The sequence below is a fragment of the Tamandua tetradactyla genome, chromosome 22 (genome assembly GCF_023851605.1).
Source record: "Tamandua tetradactyla isolate mTamTet1 chromosome 22, mTamTet1.pri, whole genome shotgun sequence".
Taxonomy (NCBI): domain Eukaryota; kingdom Metazoa; phylum Chordata; class Mammalia; order Pilosa; family Myrmecophagidae; genus Tamandua; species Tamandua tetradactyla.
The window spans coordinates 27,241,358-27,265,547 of NC_135348.1; the positions used below are offsets into that span (position 1 = coordinate 27,241,358).

At 39.9% G+C, this 24,190-nt stretch overlaps 1 protein-coding gene across 1 annotated transcript in view; it reads left to right on the top strand.

Moving 5' to 3' along the window:
- TBC1D9 (TBC1 domain family member 9) overlaps positions 1-24,190 on the top strand; it is a 146,614-nt gene that overhangs the window by 38,815 nt on the left and 83,609 nt on the right. The window contains exon 2 of the mRNA XM_077139967.1: positions 19,218-19,328. Within this exon, the coding sequence (XP_076996082.1) occupies positions 19,218-19,328 (111 nt within the window). The remainder of the gene's footprint in view (positions 1-19,217; positions 19,329-24,190) is intronic.

Consider the following 24,190-nt stretch of genomic DNA (forward strand, 5'->3'; position numbering starts at 1 on the left):
GAAAGCATTCTGCACAGTGAAAAAAGCAAGCTACGTTAAGGACGAAAAATGAAATGATGTCACTTACAAGAGATGACTAGAAATAGCAAATTAGCACAGATAGAAAGCAGATTCTAGGTTACAGAGAGAGGAGGTGTGTCGGGGGATGGGAAAGGGAGAGTGTGTGCGTGGAAGGAGAAAAAAGAAGGCTGTTTGTGAGAAAGAAAGGGAATCATTAAGAATCTTGAAATCATTTGTCTAGCAGCTGTCAAACCGGAAGGCCTGTGCAATTTAGAGAACATACTAAATGTTGTTATTTTATAATGGGAAAAATTTTTTTAAATACTCTTGGGCCTTTTTTCTCTCCCTCCCTCTTTTTCTCTCTATTTTTCTCTATCCTTCTATTTTCTTTCTCTTTCTCTCTAAGTGTAAATAACAGAAAGAAGAACTGGGCAAAATCTTGTGTCTACATCTTCTAGATTTCGTGAAGCTTCATCAATTCTCTGTACAACCATGACCTTTAGGGTGGCATAACAGAATCTGAGGGAAAGCGTAAGATTTTTAGGTTTATTCAAAGAGCATATTGGTTAAGAGACATTAGCATAAAAGGAACTTTTGCATGTGATTGGTCTTTTTAAAAAATTTAAACATTTTTATGCAGTTCTATTTTTTCCTTGCCTTGTTGCATTTTTTAACTCCATACATAGATAGAGATAAAAAATCAAGGTACTTTTTATAGTCCCTCTATTCTAAACCCCAGTTTAAATGAACATGTTTCAATGAGTATAGTGTTAAATAGTATATATGTCTATGTATACATTTATAGTCTTCCTAAATTTGTATATAGATGTATGTGTATATATATATATATATATGTCTATATGCCATTTTTGCCTAGAAATTAAGAAACTACACAAAGAAGATATAACTTGGGATGAAACAAGAGTCCTTCATCACTCTAATTTCCCCACTCATTAATAATAATATAACAAGATAATTTTCCCCACATTTCATTTTTGTGTCACAAATCTATAAGTGAAAATATATATGGAGTCAGTGACATTTTTGGTGATTCAGCCCTAGTGCTGTGTGTATTATGACAAGTTTATGGCATGAAAAAAGAACATTTCCTTGGAAATGACTTTGAAACCACTTTGCTGTGAAATGCCCCCTCCTCCTCTCCAGCATAAGACTTTTGTTAATACCAGTGATCCTTTTTTCCATCCATCACAGGTTTTTTGAAATAGTTTACAGGCCATTTCTAAGCCTTACCTAATTTCTTGGGAAATCTGAATTGATTCTAATATATTCCATAAGGGCATCGTCTACATTTACAGATCATTTACATTTGTTAAAAAAAATACATAGTGTTACATTTGACCAAACAAGAGAGTTACTGGTTTACCACACAGCTAGCTTTCCAAGGTGAAACAATTTCTGGCAGGTGTCCTGATTTCATCTCCTGTTTCTTGGTCCATAATATCCTCTTTATTTTCACATCCTCCTGGCTAGACTTTCTCTTGGAGCCATTAACTGAATCTCAGGTGAGGCGTGTCTTGACTTGATTCATTACAGACGGAAATTTCTGTGTGAAATATCTGTCACTCTTACCCAGGTGACTTAAAATTAGCTAGAGCTGCAGTCCTTCCGAAGAAGGAGTGAAAGTGGAGTTGCCTGCCCTTGAAGTGATAAGGTTGGACAAAACTCTCAGTAATCAAACCAAATTGCTACTGTATCTCTCCCGTGTAAATAGCATGGTTGTTTTAATTCTGGTTCTATAGCCACCATTTTTATCTGTTATGGGATAGCTAAGATTTAAGGCTGGAAACGTATTATTAAATTGCTGTTAATTCCTGGGTGCCATTTTATATAGCTTGTCGTGCTATAGAATATTTACTCAAAGAGCCCATCCTAGGTGGAGCCAAGGGTCTTAGTGACAGTTTTGTTGGGCACTTGTGGGTGCAAGGAACCTACAGACTCATTTACCTAAATTACCTGGGTTTCGTTGCCAGGATACAGGGGAACTGGACCAGGCCTGGCAAGCAGGAAGCAGGATGGCAGCAGGGAAGTGGCTGCCCTCCTCCCCCTGTCTGTCTCTCTGGGATCACGTGGTCGGCTTGTTGACAGCTTTGTTTCTGCCCTCTTCTGTTTTGCTGATGACTGACTTTCTCAACTCTACTATGTTATGTCTTTTTTTTTTTGCATGGGCAGGCACCGGGAATCGAACCCAGGTCTGCGGCATGGCAGGTGAGAACTCTGCCTCCTGAGCCACCGTGGCCCGCCCTGTATCTTTTCTTTACCTCAGTCTTTCTGCTTCCTTACAATCTGATTTGCTTGCCCCTTTTCCTTTCTTCTGCAATCTTTTCAGCTTCAGCTTTTATAGCTACTTGGATTTTCTCTTAGTATTTTTGAGTTCAAGTTCTCTTGAGAGGAAATATGACCTGCCCCGTCTTGTCACTCTGGCCACATTTTAGCCCTGTGTCTTTGCCTCAGCCACAGTCCCTAATGAGAAGGAAGCTTTACCTAAGGCAGCCATCTCTTGTACAGTGTTGCGCTCCACCTCTCCGAAGATCCCCCAACCCCCGCCCACTTTGTGCTAAAGATTGCAGATTCTAGGATAGCCAGTGACATTTACAGAGAGTAGCAAGAGCTGATTGCGTTGTAGTTTCACCTTTCATAAAATTCTGTAGGAGGATAATCATTAATTATAACGTTTTGTTATTCCTTTGCTAGTCTTTTGATTGTTGTTTTATCATAATATATACGCATTTCAGATAGTTCTAAATGCAAGGTTTATAAAGGATACCTCAACAGTATAAAAATTACTTTTAAAAAAATGCAGTTCTAGCTGTCATAAAAGTCCCTGATTTCTTCCATGTGGGGCATCTCCTCCATGTTGTTGTCAAGTCCACGACGTAACCATTCTTAGCAGTTCAAGGTGCATCCTTCCTGACATTTCCAGTGTAGAGAGCAGCAAGCATAAAACCTTTCTTTGCCTTGCTTTTCTGTGGGCAAGGACAATAATATCATGGATACTTCCAGATTTAAGGAATACTCAGCGAAGAAGATAGTGAAATTGATTCCATTGATTTAATTTTTGTAGTTTTTATTTTGAGACTATAAATTCCCTGCTTAAGATAACTTAATTAAGATCATTTTAACTGGGTTAAGTTAACCCAGTTAAGATAACCCAGTGCCTGCAACTGGGTTAAGCTATATGGTGCTATGTATATGAATATATACCAGATTTTGTCCTGTTGGTGATTTTTCATATGCCAGAGGGAAAAAAATGAACTTAAAAAAAAAATGTTTCTATAATGCAAAGACCAGGGCCCTCTCCACTGGGACACTCATTTAAATATTGACCCCTGGCTGGCATGTTGTATCTTAGCAACAAGATTATTAACCATGGTTATCTGCAACAACCACAGTTCCCATCTATTTCACAGAAGGGTAAAAAAAGGAAAGTAAAATTACCTTACCAGTATGTTATCTGCATTTATTTTCGAATCTTTAAGAAAGAGTGCAAACATTGTAATTTGTGACGTAGATGGCATACTTTTTTGTTTGGTAAAGTGATTTCATATTAAACAAAAATTACAATTTTGTGCTGTCTTTTTCCCGCATAACATCCTAGGAGCATTTCATGCTATCATTAAATAATTATTTGAGAACATGATTTCACATGACATTATAAAGATGTATTCTAATTTATTTAGACATTCTGGGTCATTTTGTAAATGTAATTTAAATTTGGAATTGTTTCTATTTCACCATAGAGTTGAAATGAGGAAGAGGTTACATGAATTAGAAGAGGGGTTAGCTGTCATCTTGGAACAAGAGATGCTCCTGCAAATGCAGCCCACTTGAGAGAAGAGGTTCTGAGGGGCATCACGCCCGGGGTTCCCTGAGGTGGAGGATGGGGTTTGTATCTTAGAGACGGGGCTGGGCTTCGTGGGATGGACGCCCCCCCCCCCCCCCGCAATGTATTAGTCAGGGTTCCCTAGAGAAACAGAGCCAACTAGAGAGATCTATAAATATGAGATTTATAAAGGTGTCTCATGCAACCATGGGGACGCAGGAGTCCAAAATCCTTAGGGCAGACTGCAAGCTGGCAACTCCCATGAATTTCCTTGACAAACTGTACAGAAAGAAGAGGTGAAAATTCTCTCTTCTCCCTTAAAAGTCTTCAAGTGATTGGATCAAATCCGGCTAATTTGATTTTCTGGTTTGTGGAAGACACACCGTTAGTTGATGGCAGATGTCATCAGCCACAGCTGCAATCAGCTGACTCATAATTATAATACACCAGCCTTCTGATTTATCAACCAGCCATGAAATATCCTTGCACTAATGGTTAGGCCAGTTCTTTCCTGACCAGACAGCTGGACACCATCCCCTTGGCCAAGTTGATACCGGAACCCAACCATCACACACACCAAAGGAGTCCATCCGTCCTTTCTCTCCAGGCTGACCTTGGCTGGCCCTGATCCATCAGTTTTTCAGCCCCGCCTCTACAGACAAGATGAGAATCAATGCACCTTCCTGTTGGATAAATGAAAGCAGCTGTAAATGCATAAAAAAAAAAAAGAGTCTACTTTCCTCTTAATGGGTTGAGGGTTTGTTTGAGGAATTGGATTACACGGGTGCCTGGAGCGCATTTTGAATAAATCCACTCCCATTGTCCTTGCTATAGATCAGAGCAGATTTGATCCCTGAGAACAAGCCTGTCTGTGGGGATGGCCTCACCATTAAGCTGCCAGAGCACGGGCCGGTTTCAGGGGATGCCTGCCACCTAGGCAGGGACCCATGCTTAAAAGGGCTGCGCTTGGTTCAATTGTCCCTGCCTTGAAATGAGTAAGAATTTCTGAACAAAGGAAACTGTATTTTCATTTTGCACCGAATCCTGCATGTTATGTAGCTGGTCCTAAATGAGGTGTAAAGTAAGGTATCAACAAGAAAATCATTTAATGATTCTTTCTCAGATAGAGCCGGTTACCTTCAAAGAGCAGGGGGAAAAATATCGATTCCACAGCCTCCCCTCTGTGCAGGAGGCGGCTGTGTGCCTTTAAGAGACTGGCCTGCGGGGTGAAATGGAGCAGCTACTAAAAGCCTTCAAGAATGCTTGGGAGACTTGGGCAGCCCACACTCATTGGCTGCACGACAAACCTCTGCAGACAAAATGCTTCTCAGATTTCAATATTCTACTCTGCTGAGTGTAAACCAGGCTATGCTTTATCTTTTGAGGTGGAAAATATGAAAGTCATGGCTTCTTTCTTCCTAAGCTCTAACTTTTAGGTTACTTATATGAGCATCAGTTTCAAAGATCCTGTGAGCCAGAATTCCCATTTGAAATATCCCAGAGCAGGGTGCTTCTTGCTTCTTAGCTTCCCCATTCCACCCCCTCTAGCCTGCCCCCCTTTCTGTAAGAAATGGGTTAAGGATCTCTCAGGGATCCCTTATAACACTAGTTCAGATTCTCAACGCTTCAAAACCAGTGCCCCTTCGAATGAATATCCTGTAAAAATCTCATGCCTTCCTCTATTTACATTTTTGCCTTCAATTGAGTAATGATGTTGTTGAGTTTTTCTCTGGTTTGCATTGTGAACACAAGTTTTTGCTTTTTTCCAAATAAGTTATTTTAGAGAACTGAGTTGCTCTTTAAAAGTATACATATGACTTTGGTGAACACATTTGGGGGAAAATTGCTGCCCCGGATAATTTAGTGCTATTTCAAGTGCCAGCTGCAGGATCTGTTAGCACTGTGCTGCAAGCTAAGAACAGAAATTGAGATTAAGTATTTAGAGACTGATAACAATTTGCCTGTGGAATTTAATAATTTAAAAATTGGAGGCTTATATTTTATGTCTTTTTTCGTATTATATTCCTTTCTTTTTCTTTTTAGTATTTCATTCATGCTGCATTTTACAAAAGTATCAGTCTGCAACAGAATGGAAATTGAAAACCAAACAGAAACGGGTTAAAGTCCAAGAAACTGGACTTTAACCACAAATAGTGTGCAAAGCACCATCGTGCTTGATTTAGTCAGCAGCTGTTCCCTATCCTGCTGGAGTTATCATTGATTCACCTTTCCACCAGCGGTGATGGACCTTGTGGGGGGGGGTGCTGGGGCCCCTCCACTCATGAAGGCGGCCATAATGTGGAGCTGGAATGGCGTCATGAGGGGCAGCTGTTGAAGTTGAGAGGAAAGACCTATGGACGGCATATTCCACGACAGCACTGGTTTTTTTTTCTTTCTTTTTTTGCATGGCCAGGCACCAGAAATCAAACCCGGGTCTCTGGCATGGCAGACGAGAGAACTCTGCTGAGCCACCATGGCCCGCCCTACCAACAGCACTTCTTAGTATCCATTTTCAGGGAGAGTTTTTACCTAAAGATGCTGGAGGCGGGGGCAGGAGGTGGGAGAATATGTGATGATTAGGACAATAAAAATGCCCCCTGGCTGTTCTGCAGTGAAGGTGGAGTCCCAGTAATGGGATTGGTTACGTTCCCAAAGCTCCCCTTTTATCCTCTTTTTCCCTCTGGCAGTAGCACTCATGCTTTAGAATGGCTGGTGTACTCTTCCATGTTGTGAGACAGAAAAACACATTGGCTGCAATTCCCGTCTCACCCGCGCCCCCCCACAAACCTCCATGTCCCCCCTCCTTTCCCAGGGAACTGCCATTGCCCCTTCTCTTCTCTCACACAGGTCGCAGCTGCCCGATGTCAGCCCATGGGTGCCTTCGCGGTGCTCACCTCGCGACACTGTGTGTGTTGCACGTTGTCCATCTCATGTGTCCCTGCACATTGTTCACCTCGTGTGTCCCTGCATGTTGTTCACCTCACTCGTACCTTCACATTGTTTCCCTCTTGCTCCTGCGCATTGCCCATGGTGTCACCACAAACTCAGGTTCACTTAAGCATGGAGGTGACCATCGCCTGGTGATCCCAGCGTCGTCTTTCACAGCTACACACAGACGTTTTTATCTAATCACTCACCGGGTCCCTTGGCCAGTAGGGCATGCAAACACAGTCTTTACCAAGCTATGTGGGGAGCACAAGGGTTCAAATTGGTTAAACTTTGGGCTTTCTTGTTTTTGGGCAACAACTGCTCATCTCTGGACCAGTTTCCAAAAGTAGGAGTCTTGAAAGACTTGTTCTTTCCCTAATATCTCTGCTTTTGCTCCATCTAATTCTAGATAAATTTCAATATTGATTGAAGAGTGGAAAATTACTTCTGAAATTAGAGAAATAGGTTTCTCTATTTAAAACGTTTCCAACATGGGCTTGTTTTGCTTTACACTGTTTGAGAAGGGATTTTCTCACCTTCTTCTCAAGACTTGGTCTTCTTTGATTGTAATATACTCAGACAATTTTATCATTTAAGATTTGCTTTTTGTTAGACCTTATATTGGGTTCTGTGGTACAAATATGAAGAATCTCTGAAAATAATTTTGGTTTCTCCTGGTGCCCATGAAATTGAGCACGGTGACACATATTGCAAATATTCAGCATAATATGCTAGGCATTAGTCTAGGCTTTGGGAAATTCCAAGAGAAATAAGATAGTATGCCTGCTCTCAAGGATCTCACCAACCTGGTAGAGGAAACTTATTTATTTATTTTTTTAAATAGAAAACAACGTGATGGTTGCCTTAGTAACATCAAGTTCAAGGCGGTTGGCGGAGCGCAGGAGAGGGAATAATTGATGGCTACGACATTTGCGGGATTGGGTGTTGAGGGGTGGATAGGGACAATGCTGAGACAAAACAGAACAAATGAATTAGGTGACCTGGATATTAAGGGAAAGAGAAATTTGCTAGGAAGAGAAAAAGAAAGGTCTTTCCAAATCATGTAAATCAACTTGTGCAAAGCTTCGAAGGATTGAAAGCAAAACAAAATAGGAAAATAAACCTGCTCTTGAATGCTATTGTTTAATTACTGTCTGCCCAATGCCAGGGAGCCCACATCAGTTAAGATTTTCAGGGAATGTACCAGTAGCATCTAGGCAACAAGGCAGAAGAATAGGTAGAAGCAGGTGACCTGCAGAAACCAACCACTTGCAGATAGGGAGCCAGGCATGGGGCGGTGCACAGTGACTGACAAATACTGAACCCAAATTCTTACATTTATATGAAATATATAAAGAAGTAAATCCAAGTTACTGCCTCTCTGGCTTTAGGGATATCCGCTAATATTTGCTGAAATAAGTCGAAATCATTTTTTTACCCAGTGTTTGTGTGATTTACCCAGATTTTATTAGTGGAGGCCTCTAAGTGATTAACCTGGAAAGTCTGACCTGGACCTTCCAGAAATGTCAATAGTGGAAAAGGCAAATAACTCACAGAAGAGGAAACTGGAGTGTCCAGTAAACATGAAAAGATACTCAAGTACATTAATAACCAGGGAAATACAAATTTAGACAATAAGTCAATACCATTTTTCACTCTTGAGATTGGCTAAAAAATACAATTATACTAAGTAATGGATAAATTATGGACAGATAAGTATTCTCACGCTTTCCTGGTAAGAGTATAAGTTGGCACAACTACTTTGGGTAGCAATTTTGTAGTTTTTAGTAAGGTTTTAAAATGCACTTACCCTGTGACCTGAAAATTCCATTCTAAGGAAATGTGCTCACATGCTTAAGATGTCATGTGTAGGGGTGCACCGATAATTCAGTGATGGAATTGTCACCCACCATGTGGAAGACCAGGGTTCAATTCCTGGTCCGTATACTCCAAAAAAAAAAAAAAATTAACAAATGGTGTGTGATATCAGGATATTCACATGGAAAAGAATGAAATATGACCCCCACTGTGCAACATACAAAAAAAGAAAGAGAAGTCATATACATTGAATCGAATTAAAGTCTATTATAGTAAAACGTTGGAAATAAATCCAAATGTCTTTCATTAGGAAAGTAGATTTGTTATAGTGTATTTATACAGTGGGATATTACCCAGCTTTTAAAATGAATGAATGAGATTTACAAGTATAATCTGGGTAAATCCCACAAACATTGGGTGAAAAAAATAAGTTGCAGAACATTGCCTACTGTTCATTATTAACATAAATTTAAAATGCACATCAATGTTAAATCTATTTACATGTACATACATATAAGGAAATAAAAGTAAAGGACCTGGATGAGAAAAATACAAAAACTTGAGAATGGTGAAAGGAAAGAGTGAAAAGATTAAGGTGATACAGGGGACATTTACTGTGTCTGCTGTTTTCTTTCTTTGGAAAAACAGATCTGAGGCAGATAAGGCAAAATGTTAACATCAGAATGGTAGTACCTGTGGTTTGAAATATCTCATTAAAAAATAGTGCTTAGCTATATACAATAACAGTGAAAATAACAGAAAAAGAGATCAGGCCTCAATTAGAGATCAAAACAAAACCAGTCTGGCTGGGACTAATATAAATCAGAATACAGGGTAAAAGATGAGAGTTTATGTACTCCAGAGCTTCCCTTACTGTATGAGATCAAAGGCAGAAAGGTTTTCTTATATCTAGAACCCAAATTTTCTGTAACACAGAGTCTAAGTCAACCTGTCTGGATAGCTCATTTAAGCAACCCATACTCCTGGACTCCAAATGGAGAATGAGGCTTGTCATTCTGTAGAGCTTAATGTAATACCCAGATACATCCTAGATTATTGTGGGATGATAATTTAAAAGTACTGGTAGAGTCCCTTGAGGGTCTCTTCCCAAAGGAAGAAAAAAATAAATATATGAAACTATTATACTTTCCCATCTGGGAAACACCAGTTACCCTCTCAACCATTGGGGACTCCCAAGAAAATGGGCCAAACCCTTGATTTTGAGGCTTGCTGTTATGAAACTTATTTCTTTGGTGGAGAAGCTAAGGCTACCTATAATGAGGTCTAAGAGTTACTTCCAGGAAACCTCTTTTATTGCTCAGATGTAGCCTCTCTCTCTCTCTCTCTCTCTCTCTCTGTAAGCCCATCTCTGCAAGGAAATCATTACCCTCTCCCCTCCGTGGGACATGACATTCATAGCAACCTCGACCGTGACTCTTAGGATGCGCCTGGCTTTGGCACCGTGGCATCAACAGCACCTTCCTGACTAAAAGGGAGAAAAGAAATGTAATAAAATAAGGCAGCAGTGGCTAAGAGAGATCAAATAATGTCAAGAGGGCTATTCTCAAGGCTACTTTTATACAAGCTTCAGTTAGATAGTGCTAATTGCCATGGTTTGGCTAAACCCCAACCGATATCACTCCTGTTAACTATCAAGAACACTTAGGGCTCAAACGGAGACTCTATAAAGGTTTCATGCACTAAGTTTACTTTCCTGGAACCTATAATTTCCAGAAGATTCTTAGGCCAGATAACCCTTGGAAGCCAGAAGGACCAGTGTCTCCAAGATTATCGACTAATTACATCCTTTATTGTCGACACCCTTCTCAACATGAAAAAGTCAGAATGGGCATTGTCTAATGGTCCCTGTAGACTGGAAGAAGGATCAAAGGAGAAGGAGGAGTTATAATAGAGAGAATAGGATTTAACAAATGAGTATGACTGCTGAATCATCAGATTGACATTTCTTCTAGCGTCCAGTGTCTTGGAGCAGCTAGAAGGAAAAATCTGAAATAATGGACTAGTAATCCATATGGAACCCTGAAATCTGTTCTATAGCTACTTGTTGAAGTGTACTTTGAAAATTACTGCTTTTTATTTTCTTCATATATATGTGTATTTCACAATTAAAAAATGTTTAAAAAATAGTGCTTAGAACATATCAACCATTCTCTGAGATAGGTAGTATTATTGCTTTTATATCAGGAAATGGTTAAGGCCCTGACAGTGTGTGAGTTGAGGCCGAGCCCACTGTCCTGACCACCTCTCTGCTGCAGACGTCATAGATCTCTGCTTCATCTCACTGGCTTCCTGGGTGCCTGCTGGAAAAAAAAAGGAAGCCAAATGACCTTTAGGATGCTGCCCAGTTTTTTCATTTTGTTTTATTACTTTAAAAAAATTTTTAATACCAAAAAACACCAAACAAATGCAAACATTCATAATTTTTGATCACTCTGTTCTACATATATAATCAGTAATTCACAGTATCATCACATGGTTGCATATTCATCATCAGGATCATTTCTTGTAAAATTTGCATCTATTCAGAGAAAGAAATAAAAAGAAAACAGAAAAAAATTCATACATACCATACCCCCACCCCTCCCCCTCATCGATCACCAGCATTTCACTCTAAATTTATTTTAACCTTTGTTCCCCCTATTATTCATCTTTATTCCATATGTTTTACTTGTCTGTTGATAAGGTAGATAAAAAGAGCATCAGACACAAGGTTTTCACAATCACACAGTCACATTGCAAAAGCTATATCATTATACAATCATCTTTAAGAAACTTGGCTACTGGAACACAGCTCCACATTTTCAGGCAGTTCCTTCCAGCCTCTCTGCTACATCTTGACTAACAAAGTGATATCTATTTAATGCGTAAGAATAACCTCCAGGATAACTTCTCGACTTTGGTTGGAATCTCTCAGCCATTGACATTTTATTTTGTCTCATTTCTCTCTCCCCCCTTTTGGTCGAGAAGGTTTTCTCAATCCCCTGAGGCTGAGTCTCAGCTCAATCTAGGGGTTTTCTCAGTCCCTTGATGCTGAGTCTCAGCTCATTCCAGGATTTCTGTCCCATGTTGCCAGGAAGGTCCACACCCCTGGGAGTCATGTGCTGCCCAGTTTTAATGTTAAGTTATTCCAAGGTCATCAGCAGATGGATTGATCGATCACTCTCATGAGCACATCCCTATGTGCCCAGAACTCTCCCGACACATCGTTGCCTCCAGAGAGGCTTCTCTGCACTGCTGCACACCTGCCGGCTACACCTGCTCCCAGCCAAGGTGCCAGGTGTGCAGTGGGGACTCCATGTGCTTCATATGCTCTCTGGTGTGTACAACTGAGTGGGAAGCTAAAATGCACTAATTTTGCGTAGTATTTTCTGAATATCCTTGAAAACCACACTTTTATGTTGCGAGATGCTCCCGAACTATAATGTAATGGGAAGATGCAGAGAAGAGTTATTTTGAGGGACGTAATTTGATTTCGTTTTCTCAGGCAATCAAAGATTGTTTAACACCAGAAATAGCTGACTAGAACAGCTGCTAAAACAGGGCTTTGTGTGGGTAACGATGAAAAGGTTCAGTATTTTGACAACCGTTTCAGAGGTAGGAGTAATAATACTTCTAAGAAAATCCTACTTGCTTTTTTTTTAATTTTGATTCTCTAGACCAGATTCCCATACCATAGTATTCTATAGAGAGAGACTATAAGAGGAGTACATTTCATTCCAGGAGTCTTGACTCCTTCTATCAATAACAATTTAGAAAGCACTATGAAAGCACACTCTTTAGATTTTTCAAAAAATATCAAATTTCTCCATGCATCAAATACGTGTTCAGCATTTACTATGCTCAAAGCTAAGGTCAGGGCCTAAAGATCCAAAGGAATAAATTATTCTCTGCCTTTAAGGAGTTCGCAGTCTGTAGAAAGCAGAAGGGATAGAACAAATAAAAATGCATAATAGATGTTGTAGAAGCAGAACTGGGAGGGAAAGCAGAGTTAGAAAGATTTGTTAAGGAGATAGCATTAAATAATTAGAATTTTGTCACTCATTGTGTGGTTGGAGGCAAGAGTAGATGGTGAAGCAGAGCATTCCAGACAGGGAAATGTCCTCTAGCACTTTTAGATTGTTATGAAAATTAATTTAGTGATTTGCCTCACAAACTGCATACCTGAATTCACAATATTACTTACGTTTGTATATCCAACACCTGAAGCTTTCAGAGATCTCTCACATTTTTTTCTGTTATATGCACCCAATATGAATATATAAATACTGTGCCATCTGTATTTAAAATATTTTAGCATGTGCCCTTGGATAGATATGCATATGTCTATAAGTTTTCATGCGTAAGTTGGTGGTGCCAGTTGTGAATGCACAATCAGGATTGGTGAGCTGGCATTTAACCAGAAGCCCCACTCCTAAAGAAAAGAGGGGCCTACTTTAAATAATTCAGTTTCCTTTATCTCAGTGACTCCAAAGATTTTATTAATTGGAATAATGGATGTTGGCAATGGATTTTAACTGGGAACATTTGTGGTGTTCAGGATAATGGGGATTTGCCTGGGCTTTTTTCAGAGGTCTTGCCTCCTTTGCATGAGCTGAGTCTAGTAAGCCATTAAGGATGGAGAAGCTGAGGCTCAGCGAGGTTAGATCATGGAGTTGAAATGGTAGATACTGAAGAATTCAGTAACTGGGACTGCTTCTGTCTGCTTCTCTGCCCAGTGAGCTGTGCTTCCCTTTAGAAGAATCTCTATGTAAGATGATGATATTTTAGTGGTTTATTAAACCACATAATGAATCCCTGATTGTTAGCAACTCCCTTACTCCAGAATGAAGTTTCTGTGCCTGAGAATTAATATATATGACATTTTTTGGCATTTTTTTCTTTTGATTCAAGAAAAGAGGAGTGTATTACAAGCTTTCAGTTCTCATAAGTGATGCATTTGTATTTCTAGTTAACATGTGTATAATAGAAAGCATATCTAGTTTTTCTCAAATAGCACTGCTTTTGCTCTTGCTATTAATATACTCTTCCATCAGTGTGTATAATTGGAAAGTAATTAGAGGTCTTTGCAGTAAATCTGTCACAGTAAGGAACAAAAAAATGCACATTTGTGGAGCATGATGTGGAAATATACCTCCTGAAAAACTCTGCAGGCTCCAAGAATTTTTTTATTCTGATGTATTTCATACAGGCCAGAGCAAAGAAATGAATATGTTTCTACTTTAGCAAAAGTGTGGGGTTTTTTTTCCTCTGGTTTGTTTAAGTCAGCTAATGGCCACTGTGGTTTGCAGTGAATCCAAATGGATCTCTTGTCCTTAGATAGAGACCAAGGGCAACTGAAGTACTTCCTCATGGTCTACTGTACTTAGGCTTTTTGATTAATAACCCTAGTTCAGGGAGGCAGGTGCTATCATCACAACTTTACAACTGACAAAATTAAAGCTCTGAGAAGTTTCATGGCCTATCCCAGGTCATAGAACTGATTATGACATGCTCAGAACAAGGCTAAGCTCTTTTGACCACTAGTTGACTAGTCCACAGATCTTCCCATGACACCAGGTGGCCAAACCCTCAACATGTAGAGTGGAGGGGAAGTGAATTTCAATGATATTGTGTATAACAAGGTGTTATTCAGTATGGTCAAGACATTACAGAAGACCACATCAAGGGATACTGCTGGTCTTAACTGAACACCATAAGTACATGGACCCTTGAGTAGGGCATGAGATTTTGTAGGTTTGTCCAGAGTGATGCCTCAGTAAATCCCAGAAGAATTTGAACAGTGAATAAAAAAGTATTTGCAAAGTCCCTTTAGGGGATTGGTGAGAAAAGAGGAAAATTCAACTTCCCGAAGTGAGACTTCTTGATATTCTCACAAGCAGTGGGGACAACCAAAGCAATAGGCTGAGCCCCCAATCTTGGGGTTTGTTGATATGAACTTAACCCTGCAAAGGATAGAGTAAGACTACTTAAAATTGGGCCTAAGAGTCACCCCCAAGAGAATCTCTTTTGTTGCTCAGATGTGACCTCTCTCTCTCAGCCAACACAACAAGCAAACTTACTGCCCTCCCCCTCTCTGTGTGGTGCATGACTCCCAGGGGTGTGGACCTTCCTGGCAACAGAAAATGGGACAGAAATCCTAGAATGAGCTGGGACTCAGCACCAAGGGATTGAGAAAACCTTCTCGACCGAAAGAAGGAAGAGAGAAATGAGAGAAAATAAAGTGTCAATGGCTGAGAGATTCCAGAGTCGAGAAGTTATCCTGAAGGTTATTCTCATGCATTAAATAGATGTCTTTTTAGTTAAGGCATAACAGAGGCTGGAGGGAATTGCCTGAAAATGTAGAGCTGTGTTCCAGTAGCTATGTCTCTTGAAAATGATTGTATAATGATACAGCTTTCGCAATGTGACTGTGTGATTATGAAAACCTTGTGTCTGATACTTCCTTTATCTACCTTATGGACAGATGAGTAAAATATATGGATTAAAAATAAATAATAGTTCAGCAAATGTTAAAATAAATTTAGTAGATTGAAATGCTAGTGATCAGTGAATGGGAGGGGTAAGGGTTATGGTATGTATGAATTTTTTTCTGTTTTCTTTTTATTTCTTTTCCTGAATTGATGCAGATGTTCTAAGAAGTGATCATGATGATGAATATACAACTGTGATAAAAGAAAAAAATGTTCAAATTATATGTTGATTGGTTTTATTAATAAAAATTTTTTACAAATACACAACCCCCGCCCCCCCCCCCCAAAAAAAGAAATACCTGCTGGTGACATAAGAAGACTTTGTGGTTCAGAGTCCATAGAAGTTCATGAAAGGGCTTCTGTGAACCAGACACTGAGCTTTTGGTGCTTTCTGGTGCGCTATTTCATTTCCACAGGGGCAGCAGAGCAAGGGAGGGTGGGGGGCCTGGAGCCTCCCCCTCCCAACATCATTCACCATTAGTTCCTTCTCAAAGTCATCCTTTATAAATATGCAATCCAAGGGGAAAAAAAATTAAATGGTGTCTCTGCAGGTCCTAGAAAAGGCTAACCTCTGGATCCAACCAGCTTGTTGCACCTAAGTCCTATTATATTCATTATTCAAAAACAGCCTTGTGATATTGATAATATCTCCATTTTGCACTGGAGAAAACCAAGTTTTGGGAAAATAAAGGGTCTTGCCCTAAGATTATTCAACTAGCCAAGGCTCCTCATTGGGCCTTTGATTCTAAAGGAATACTGGGTTCCTTCTGGCTCTAGAGTAATTGTGAGCATTTAATTTGCATGCATCTTTTGCATTCATGCTGCCAAGTAAAGGATCTAGTCTTTTTTGACCTTGTAGAATTTGTGTCTGTGTCTGTGTGTGTGTGTGTGTGCATGCATGCACACACACGCCCAGGTTACTATAGATTAGTGTAGAATGTTTGGTATCTAATCCCGGCTATGTGTGGTTAGAGGAGGCACACTTTCTGGATGGGAGAACATTGGATGAGAGGTGTTAAAAGACATATTTGTACTACTAGAGGCTCTCAGTTTGAAACTGTCAGAGTCCTTTTGCTGTCGCCACAAGACCTGAAAGCTCAGCTGAGAATGTTGAAAACTGATTGCTCGGTGAGAAACCAGGTCATGCCTCCCCTCAACAGCAGGGGTGACATTCCATGCATCTGACAAGCTCACCTGGTCAGCCTGTGCACGGTTCTCCTTGGAGGCACCTTCCGGCTTTGATCATTAAGCTGCCTTCTGCTCTTAATTTCCTCTTTCTTCTCAACTTCCTTCTTGGAAAGAAAAGACATGAACTCTTCTTCAGTGAGCTGTGGTCTTGTGGGCATTTGTATTTCTCAGCATAAATTGCTAAATTCATTTGCTAAACAAAGTTAAGCTAGTCTGGACTTTAGACAGTGTGACTGAGTTCCTCACATGCTTGCTCAGCCCTGGATAAGCAGATCACTGAGGTTCCCAACCCAAAGAACTCAATTTTGTGCTACCTAAATGCCTTTCCTGATCTTTCTTCTTATTACTGCATCATTTCAAAGTATAGACCAGATTCCAGTTATTCCTGATTGGAAAAACTCCTCTGTTTCGCAGCCCCTAGTTCAAACACAGCCTTAAAACTGTTTTGTCTTTCTCTGTAATGATTGTAAATGCCTTGGGGGCCCTCTCTTACTCAGTGTTGTGCCCACAGGGTGTGCCGTGCATATAATAGGTCTTCAATTAATATCTGCTGAGCTGAACTGTATAACATTTTCACTACAAAAGCAAAATGAAGCAAATTTAAAAATCATAGGTGGGGCAGCAGGGCAGGCAGTGAATCAGATACACATGACTGGTTCCATTGTTCGGGATTTGCAACAGGGAGAGGTGGCCGAGGATTGGAAGGGACAATTGTGGCGTATACATGCAACGGACTACTGAGCTGCTGAAAGAAGGCATGAAGTTGTGAGGCATGCAACTAGGGGAATGAACCTTGAAGACAGTATGCTGAGTGAAATGTCAGAAATGGAAAGACAAATATTACCATGTCTCACCCATATGGACTAACTATATCACAAACGAACTCAGAGAATTGAAGTTGAGAGCATGGTTACCAGGTTAAGGTTTATTGTAAAGGGTCCTAGATTGTAAGCTCTTACAGCAGTCACATCTATTCCGGAGTTGTAACTGTATTTTCTAAATTCTGAGATGCTGAGCTATTTGTGTATAACCTGGTCATTCCCTGGAGTTTGGGGTATCTGTGTGACACCTGAGACTCAGCATTAGAACCCTGAAGCTATGAAAGTCAGCAGTACCCCATACAGAAACTGTTTAAAAAGTTGAAGAAGTGATCAGACTTCAACTAGAGATATGAATGAAGCTGATCTGGTTAGGATTAAGGTAAATCAGAATGCAGGGTAAAGGATGATATGGCTTATATTTTAAAACTTCAACTTCTGTGTGAAACCAAAGGAAGAGATGTTTAGTTGGTGAAAATTTTATATTTTTGGTAGCATGCTATCTAATTTAACTTGTATGTCAGTTTATTTGAACACCATAATTACATGGAATCTGGAATACGCAGTGAAATCTTGTTAGTTTGTTCAGATCAGTGTGATGCCCCAAAACATCCCAGAATAATCTGACCAGAAGATAAAAAAATATTTGCAAACCCCCTGGAGGGACTGGGGAGAAAGGAGCAAATACTAAATTTCTGCCCCTGAGGAATTCCTGATATTCTCGCAAGCACTGGGGACAACCAATGTAATAGGACAAACCCTCAATCTCGGGGATTGCACCTATGAAACTTATTCCTGCAAAGGAGAAGCTAAGCCTACTTATAATTACCCTAGAGAACCTCTTTTATGGCTCTGATGTGGCCTCTCTCTAAGCCAACTTAGTAGGTAAACTCACTGTCCTCCCTGCTATGTGGGACATGACTCCCAGAGGTGTAAAGCTCCCTGGCAATGTGGGGCATGACTTCTGGGGATGAGCCCGGACCCAACATCATGGAATTGAGAAAGCTTTCTTGACCAAAAAGGGGGAAGAGAGAGATGAGACAAAATAAAGTTTCAGTAGCTGAGAGATTTCAAACAGAAGCAAGAGATTATCCTGGAAGCTATTCTCATGCATTACATAGATATCCTTTTTTAGTTTATGATGTATTGGCATGGCTGGAGGGAAGTACCTGAAAGTATTAAAATGTATTCCAGTGGCCTTGATTCTTGAAGACAATTGTGTAACTATATAGCTTTTATGGTGTGACCATGTGATTGTGAAAACCTTGTGGCTAATGGTTCTTTTATCCAGAGTATGGAAAAGTGAGTAAAAAAAAGGACAAAAAATTAAATAAATAATGGGGGTGGGAGGGTAAGGGGTAAAAAAAAATTGGGTAGATTGCAATACTAGTGGTCAGTGAGGGAGAGGGGTAAAGGGTATGAGATGTAGGAATTTTCCTTTTACTTTTTTATTTCTTTTTCTGGAGTGATGCAAAGGTTCTAAACATGATCGTGGTGATGAATACACACCTATGTGATGATATGGCGAGCCAATGATTGTATACTGTGGATGGACTGTATGTGTGTGAATATATCCCAATTAAAATATTTAAAAAAAATAATAGTATGTGAGGCAGCAGATCGCAGTGAATCACATCTATGTAACTGGTCCCTGTAGCCTTGTCAAGTTACTCAGTTTAAGGATTACTTACTGCACCAACTAAAATTGTCAAAGGGAAAAATGATACCCATCAGGCATAATGTATGGTTAAGTCCAGACCTGAGCATATGAAGGCTTAAGAAATAACTTGTTTTTATTTTAAACAGCCATTTAGAAACAGCACCAAGTATCAGAGACTGTGCTAGGAGCTTTGCTAGCCTTCCATTGTTTTTGAAACCAGCACCAAGATGGACTGGTTTTCAACTTGCACAGTTAATTTCTCTTGGAGGTTGTTCAAACAAGTAACACAGAGCCAGCCAGCTCTATATCATCCTGTCTGTCCTGTTAACGATGAAAGTTTTGTTGAGGAGAGTGCAGTGGGAGATGGAATTCTCAATTCTTGGGGTGTCTAACAGATGGGGCACGTTCAACTGACTCTAGGAATTTCGGCAAGCACTGAGGAGACCCTTACCCATTTCCCCCTTTCTCCGCAGGCCTCCTGGTGGGCACCCTAGATGTTGTCTTGGACTCCAGTGCCAGGGTTGCTCCTTACCGAATCCTGTACCAGACTCCAGACTCTCTGGTGTATTGGACCATCGCCTGTGGTAAGTAGCGGTATTCTAAAAGTGCAGGTTTACAGAGAATGGTTGTGATGAACAACTTTCCGACAGATGGGAAGGTTACATTTACCTGCAGAATGCAGTCTTTGGGGTATGTTAGGGTAATTCACTTGATCGGTATCAACAGATGAACCTGAAATTGCAATGGCTTAACACAGTAGAGCTTGCTTTCTCATTTGTAAAGTCTCATTCGGACCATGCAGCCTCCTCCGTCAGTGGTATACCACCTGGAACACTGAACCTTCAAGGTCAACTTACAAGGCAGAGTGGGAGGGTGGAGACGCATCTCAGTCAACTTCCTTGGCCCAGAGGTGTCACATAACACTTCCACTCACAGGCCTTCGGCTAGAGCTTGTCACTCGGCCCCAACCTAACTTCAAGGGAAGCTGAATTAAGAAGAGGACCCCACAGAATAGTTGATGCACTAACACTTGGTGTTTCCTAGCACAGTGCTTCATACCGAGTACGGATGGTTTATTTCTTCTGATAATAATCTGCACACTGTGCTGCACTTAAAATGGTGGTGAGCAATTCTACTATCATTATATTTCTCGTAAGAGTCCCCAGTCCAAAGGTTTTTTAACTTATTTGTTTGCATTTGGCTTTTAAAATAACCATTGGGGAAGCAAGGGCATTGCACACTTCCTTTTTTTTTTTTTTGGAGGGGGAAGGTGGAAACTCCACTTGATTGTAATTTTATTAAGGACTATTTTTTAGAACAGCTTTAGATTTATAGGAAAATTGAGCAGATAGTACAGTGAGTTCCTATGTACTGTCACTTTCTGCATATGGTTTCCCCATTATTAACAAATCTTGCATCAATATGATACATTTGATATTGAATCAATATTAATAATGTTATTATTAAATAAAACCTGTAGTGTACTCAGATTTCCATAGTTTTTACTTTTTTTTTAGGTCCTTTTGCTGTTGCAGAATCCCATCTAGGAAACCACATCATGTTCAGTTGTCTTGTCTCCTTAGGCTCCTCTTGCCTACGACAGTTGCTCAGACCTTCCTTGTTTTTGGTGATCTTGATGGTTTTGAGAAGCACTGGTCAGGTGTATTGTAGAATGCTCCTCTTTCAGAATTTGTGTGAAGTTTTTCTCATGATTAGACTGAGGTATTGGATTTCAGGGAGATCACAGAGATAAAGGATTGTTTTCATCTCATTTTATCAGATGATTTACAACTGTTGTGGTTCCCTTGATCACTTGACTGAAGCTGTGCATGTCGGGTTTCATAGTATGAAGTTTCTTCCCCATGCCGCCCCCCCCTTTCCATACTGTATCTTTGGAAGGAATTCACTAGGCAGCCCACACTTAAGGCATAGAGAGTTAACGCTCCCTTCCTTTAGGGTGGAGTACCTACATAATTTATTTGGAATTCTGCACAGGAGATTTATCTCTTCTCCATTCTTTAATTTATTCACCTATTTATTTATTTCAGTCTGGTTTCATGGACATTTATTTTATACTTTGAGTTATAATCCAATACTACTTTTTTTTTTTGCATAGGCGGGCACCAGGAAACTACTTTATTTTGTTGCTCACATTGTTTCAGCTTTGCCATTAGGACCCCTTTTAATTGACTTTATTAATTTTTAAAATTGATCTCCTTGGTAGAAAGTGCTGTGCTAGGATCTGAAGATAACAAGACAATTAGATTCAGGCTTTGCTCTATAGAAAGTCATAGTCTAATGAGGACACAAGTAAATAGCTATAATCCAGTGTGAATAATGCAGTTCCATTTGGTTGCTGGAAACCCAGTCGGTCTAGTTTGCTATGCCAGAATGCAATATACCAGAAATGGAATGGCTTTTTAAAAAGTGGAATTTAGTAAGTTATAAGTTTACAGTTCTAAGTCCATGAAAATATCTCAATTAAAGCAAGTCTCTAGAAATATACAATCTAAGGCATCCAAGAAAAGATACCCTGATTCAAGAAGGCCAGTGAAATTCAGGGTTTCTCTCTCAAGTGGAAAAGGCATATGGCGGACATGGTCAGGGTTTCTCTCTCATCTGGAAAGGCTCATGGTGAACATGGCATCGTTGTCTCCTAGCTTCCTCTCTAGGCCTCTTGAACCTCCCTCAGGGGCATTCTCCTTCATCTCCAAAGGTCTTTGGCTGGTGGACTTTGGTTCTGTCAGCCTCGTGGCTCTGCTGTGGCTTTCTCATCATTCTCAAAAGGCATTCTCTCCAAAAAATGTCTCCTCTTTACTAGGATCCCAGTAAACTAATCAAGACTCACATAGACTGGGTGGAGATACGTCTCCATATAATCAAGTTTAATACCCACAATTGGTCGAGTCATATCTCTATGGAGATAACCTAATCAAATTTCCAACCTATAGTAGTGAATAATAAGGATTAGAAGAAACCATTGCTCCCACAGATTGATTAGGATTAAAGCATGGCTTTTCTAAGGAGCATAAATCCTTTCAAACTGGCTCACCAACTAAATGCAGGAACCTGGGATGGCCTTCTACATGGGTACGAAGATTATTGTAGGATACTTTGAGGCTGCTGGAAGGCCCCAGTAGTGCTCACTCAAAAAATTACTGGAACCTCAAATTCTAATATAGTACCTGTGTCCCTTTAAATTTATTCTGGTTAAGATGTGAAGAACCCCATGAGAGACACCTGAATATATTCAGTCATTTGTAATAAATAAATGGCATCAGGGATTATGGTATGGAGTAAAAACTGGGGATGGGGAGGAGAAGAGGGGAGAAAAAATAAAGGAAGAAGAAAGTCAGAACCCTGAAGAAGAGAGCCTTACCAGTGTAACCCAGGTTACTGGTGTGCGAGAGCATTCTAGCCATCCGTGGGTCCTTCAGTTGAGAGGGAATCACCCAATACTGTACCAGGTGAAGTGCTGGGTGGGTTGTGATAGTTGGTTGAGAGGAAAGTACCTAATTTAGTTGACAGACAATCTAGAATAAAATAGACATTGTTGCCAGCAAGTGAAGAAATGAAAAGAAAGAAAATTAAAAATCAGGCAGATGCTCCTCAAAAAGTTAACAGTAGAAGTAACATATAACCCAGTAATTCTCCTCCTAGGCATTTACATAAAATAATTGAAAGCAAGGACTCAAACATTTATTTGCTCATTGATATTCAAAGCTGCATTATTCCTAGTAGTCAAAAGGTAGAAGCAACAACAGATGACTGGATAAGCAAAATGTGGTATATTCATACAGTGGAATATTGTTCAGCTGTAGAAAGGAATAAAGTTCCATTACAGGTTGCAAGGTGGATGAACCTTGAAGACATGTTGAGTGAAATAAGCCAGATGCAAAAGGGTAAATATCGTGTCATAATGACAGATAGTATATTAGAGGTTATTGGGGGCATGGAGTGGTAGTGGAAATAGAAAGTTGTTGCTTAATGAGTACAGAGTTTCTGCTTTGGATGATGAAAAACTTTTGGTAATGTATAGTGTTGACCAAGGGATAACATTGTAAAAATAATTAACACCACTAAATTATATACTTAAAAAGGGTTCAAATGCCAAATTTTATATTATAATCCTTTACCACAAGAAAAAAATCAAGCAGAGCCACTGAACGAATCAACTTAATGTGGATGTGGAAAGGACCTTTTCAATTGATTCGCACTCGCCTTCCTTGGAAGCAGTTGCACAATTGTGCCCCAGAGGCCTCTGAGGTCCTTTGCAGGCAGGAGCTCCTCAGACCCCTCAGATCTCTCCTGACGTCACTCTGTGCTCCTGCCGTCAGCTAAAGGAGGAGTTGGGAGCTGATTTGTGCGTTCATGACTTTTCTTTTTCTGGTCCCATCGCCCTAACCGTTGTTGTTTTTTACTTCCCTGACATCCCTACCCCCCAGTCTGTTTCTGGGGTTTTGCCATTCCATGAAGCAGATGATCTTATGCATAACTCATGTGGGATAGAGACCAGGAGTTACAAAGATGAAGCATTTCTAAATTATTTGTTGAGTAAAAGCTAAGGAAAACTAGGCCATAAATGTGGATGGCATCATTTATACCACAAAGAGATGTACTTTCATTTTCCCAGGAAGCAATGCCTGTCACAACTGTATGATCTCATTATAATAAACCCAGAATGGTTTTAGCTTTTGTGTGCATTGATTACCCATAGAGACAGCACCAGAATTTCTTTATGGAAGACTCCATGGAAGTGACAACTGTTGAGAAGTTCCTTTTCACCAATTAGTTGTTCTTTTTAATGAATTTCCATTTGAAATCCAAATTGCTTGCTCCTTTTTATGAGAAGATGATAGGAGTCGAAGCTACTGCCTTAAAATGGTTTCTCCAGGATGCTTACTTCCTATTTGTAATTTTAATGTGTTTTTTTTTCATAAAATTCGAAGTTGGTATTTGGTGGAACAATATGTTGAATCTTTTTAATTTGCTTGAATTTCATGATTCATTGCTGTAGGAGAACTCTTAGTGGAATATTGCATGAGTCTGATTCACTGTCCTGTAGAATCCAAAAGAATATTAAGTCTTGTTCTCTGTCATGTGCCTTATGAGTCTTCAGTAATATTCATTGAATTAAAGGAAACATCTACCATTGATGTCTTGCCGTATGCTACTAGATAAAATAGCAGTAGTTTTAGTGGTAAATCCTAGTCGAATAGTTTGCCTTAGAGTCAACCACATGAAACCAGGCTGAAGGGAATCTTTCTGGCCCAGTTTAACTTACTGCCAATATAATAACCACCTGGCTGCTGGCAGCTTGAATCATGAAGAGGGAGAGAGAAAAAACAAGGTTTGGTGAGACATTATTTTCATACGCTTCATTTTATTATCTCTTAGTCTGTGTCCAGAATGGTTTACAGAAATTGATTTTTTTTAACATTTCTTT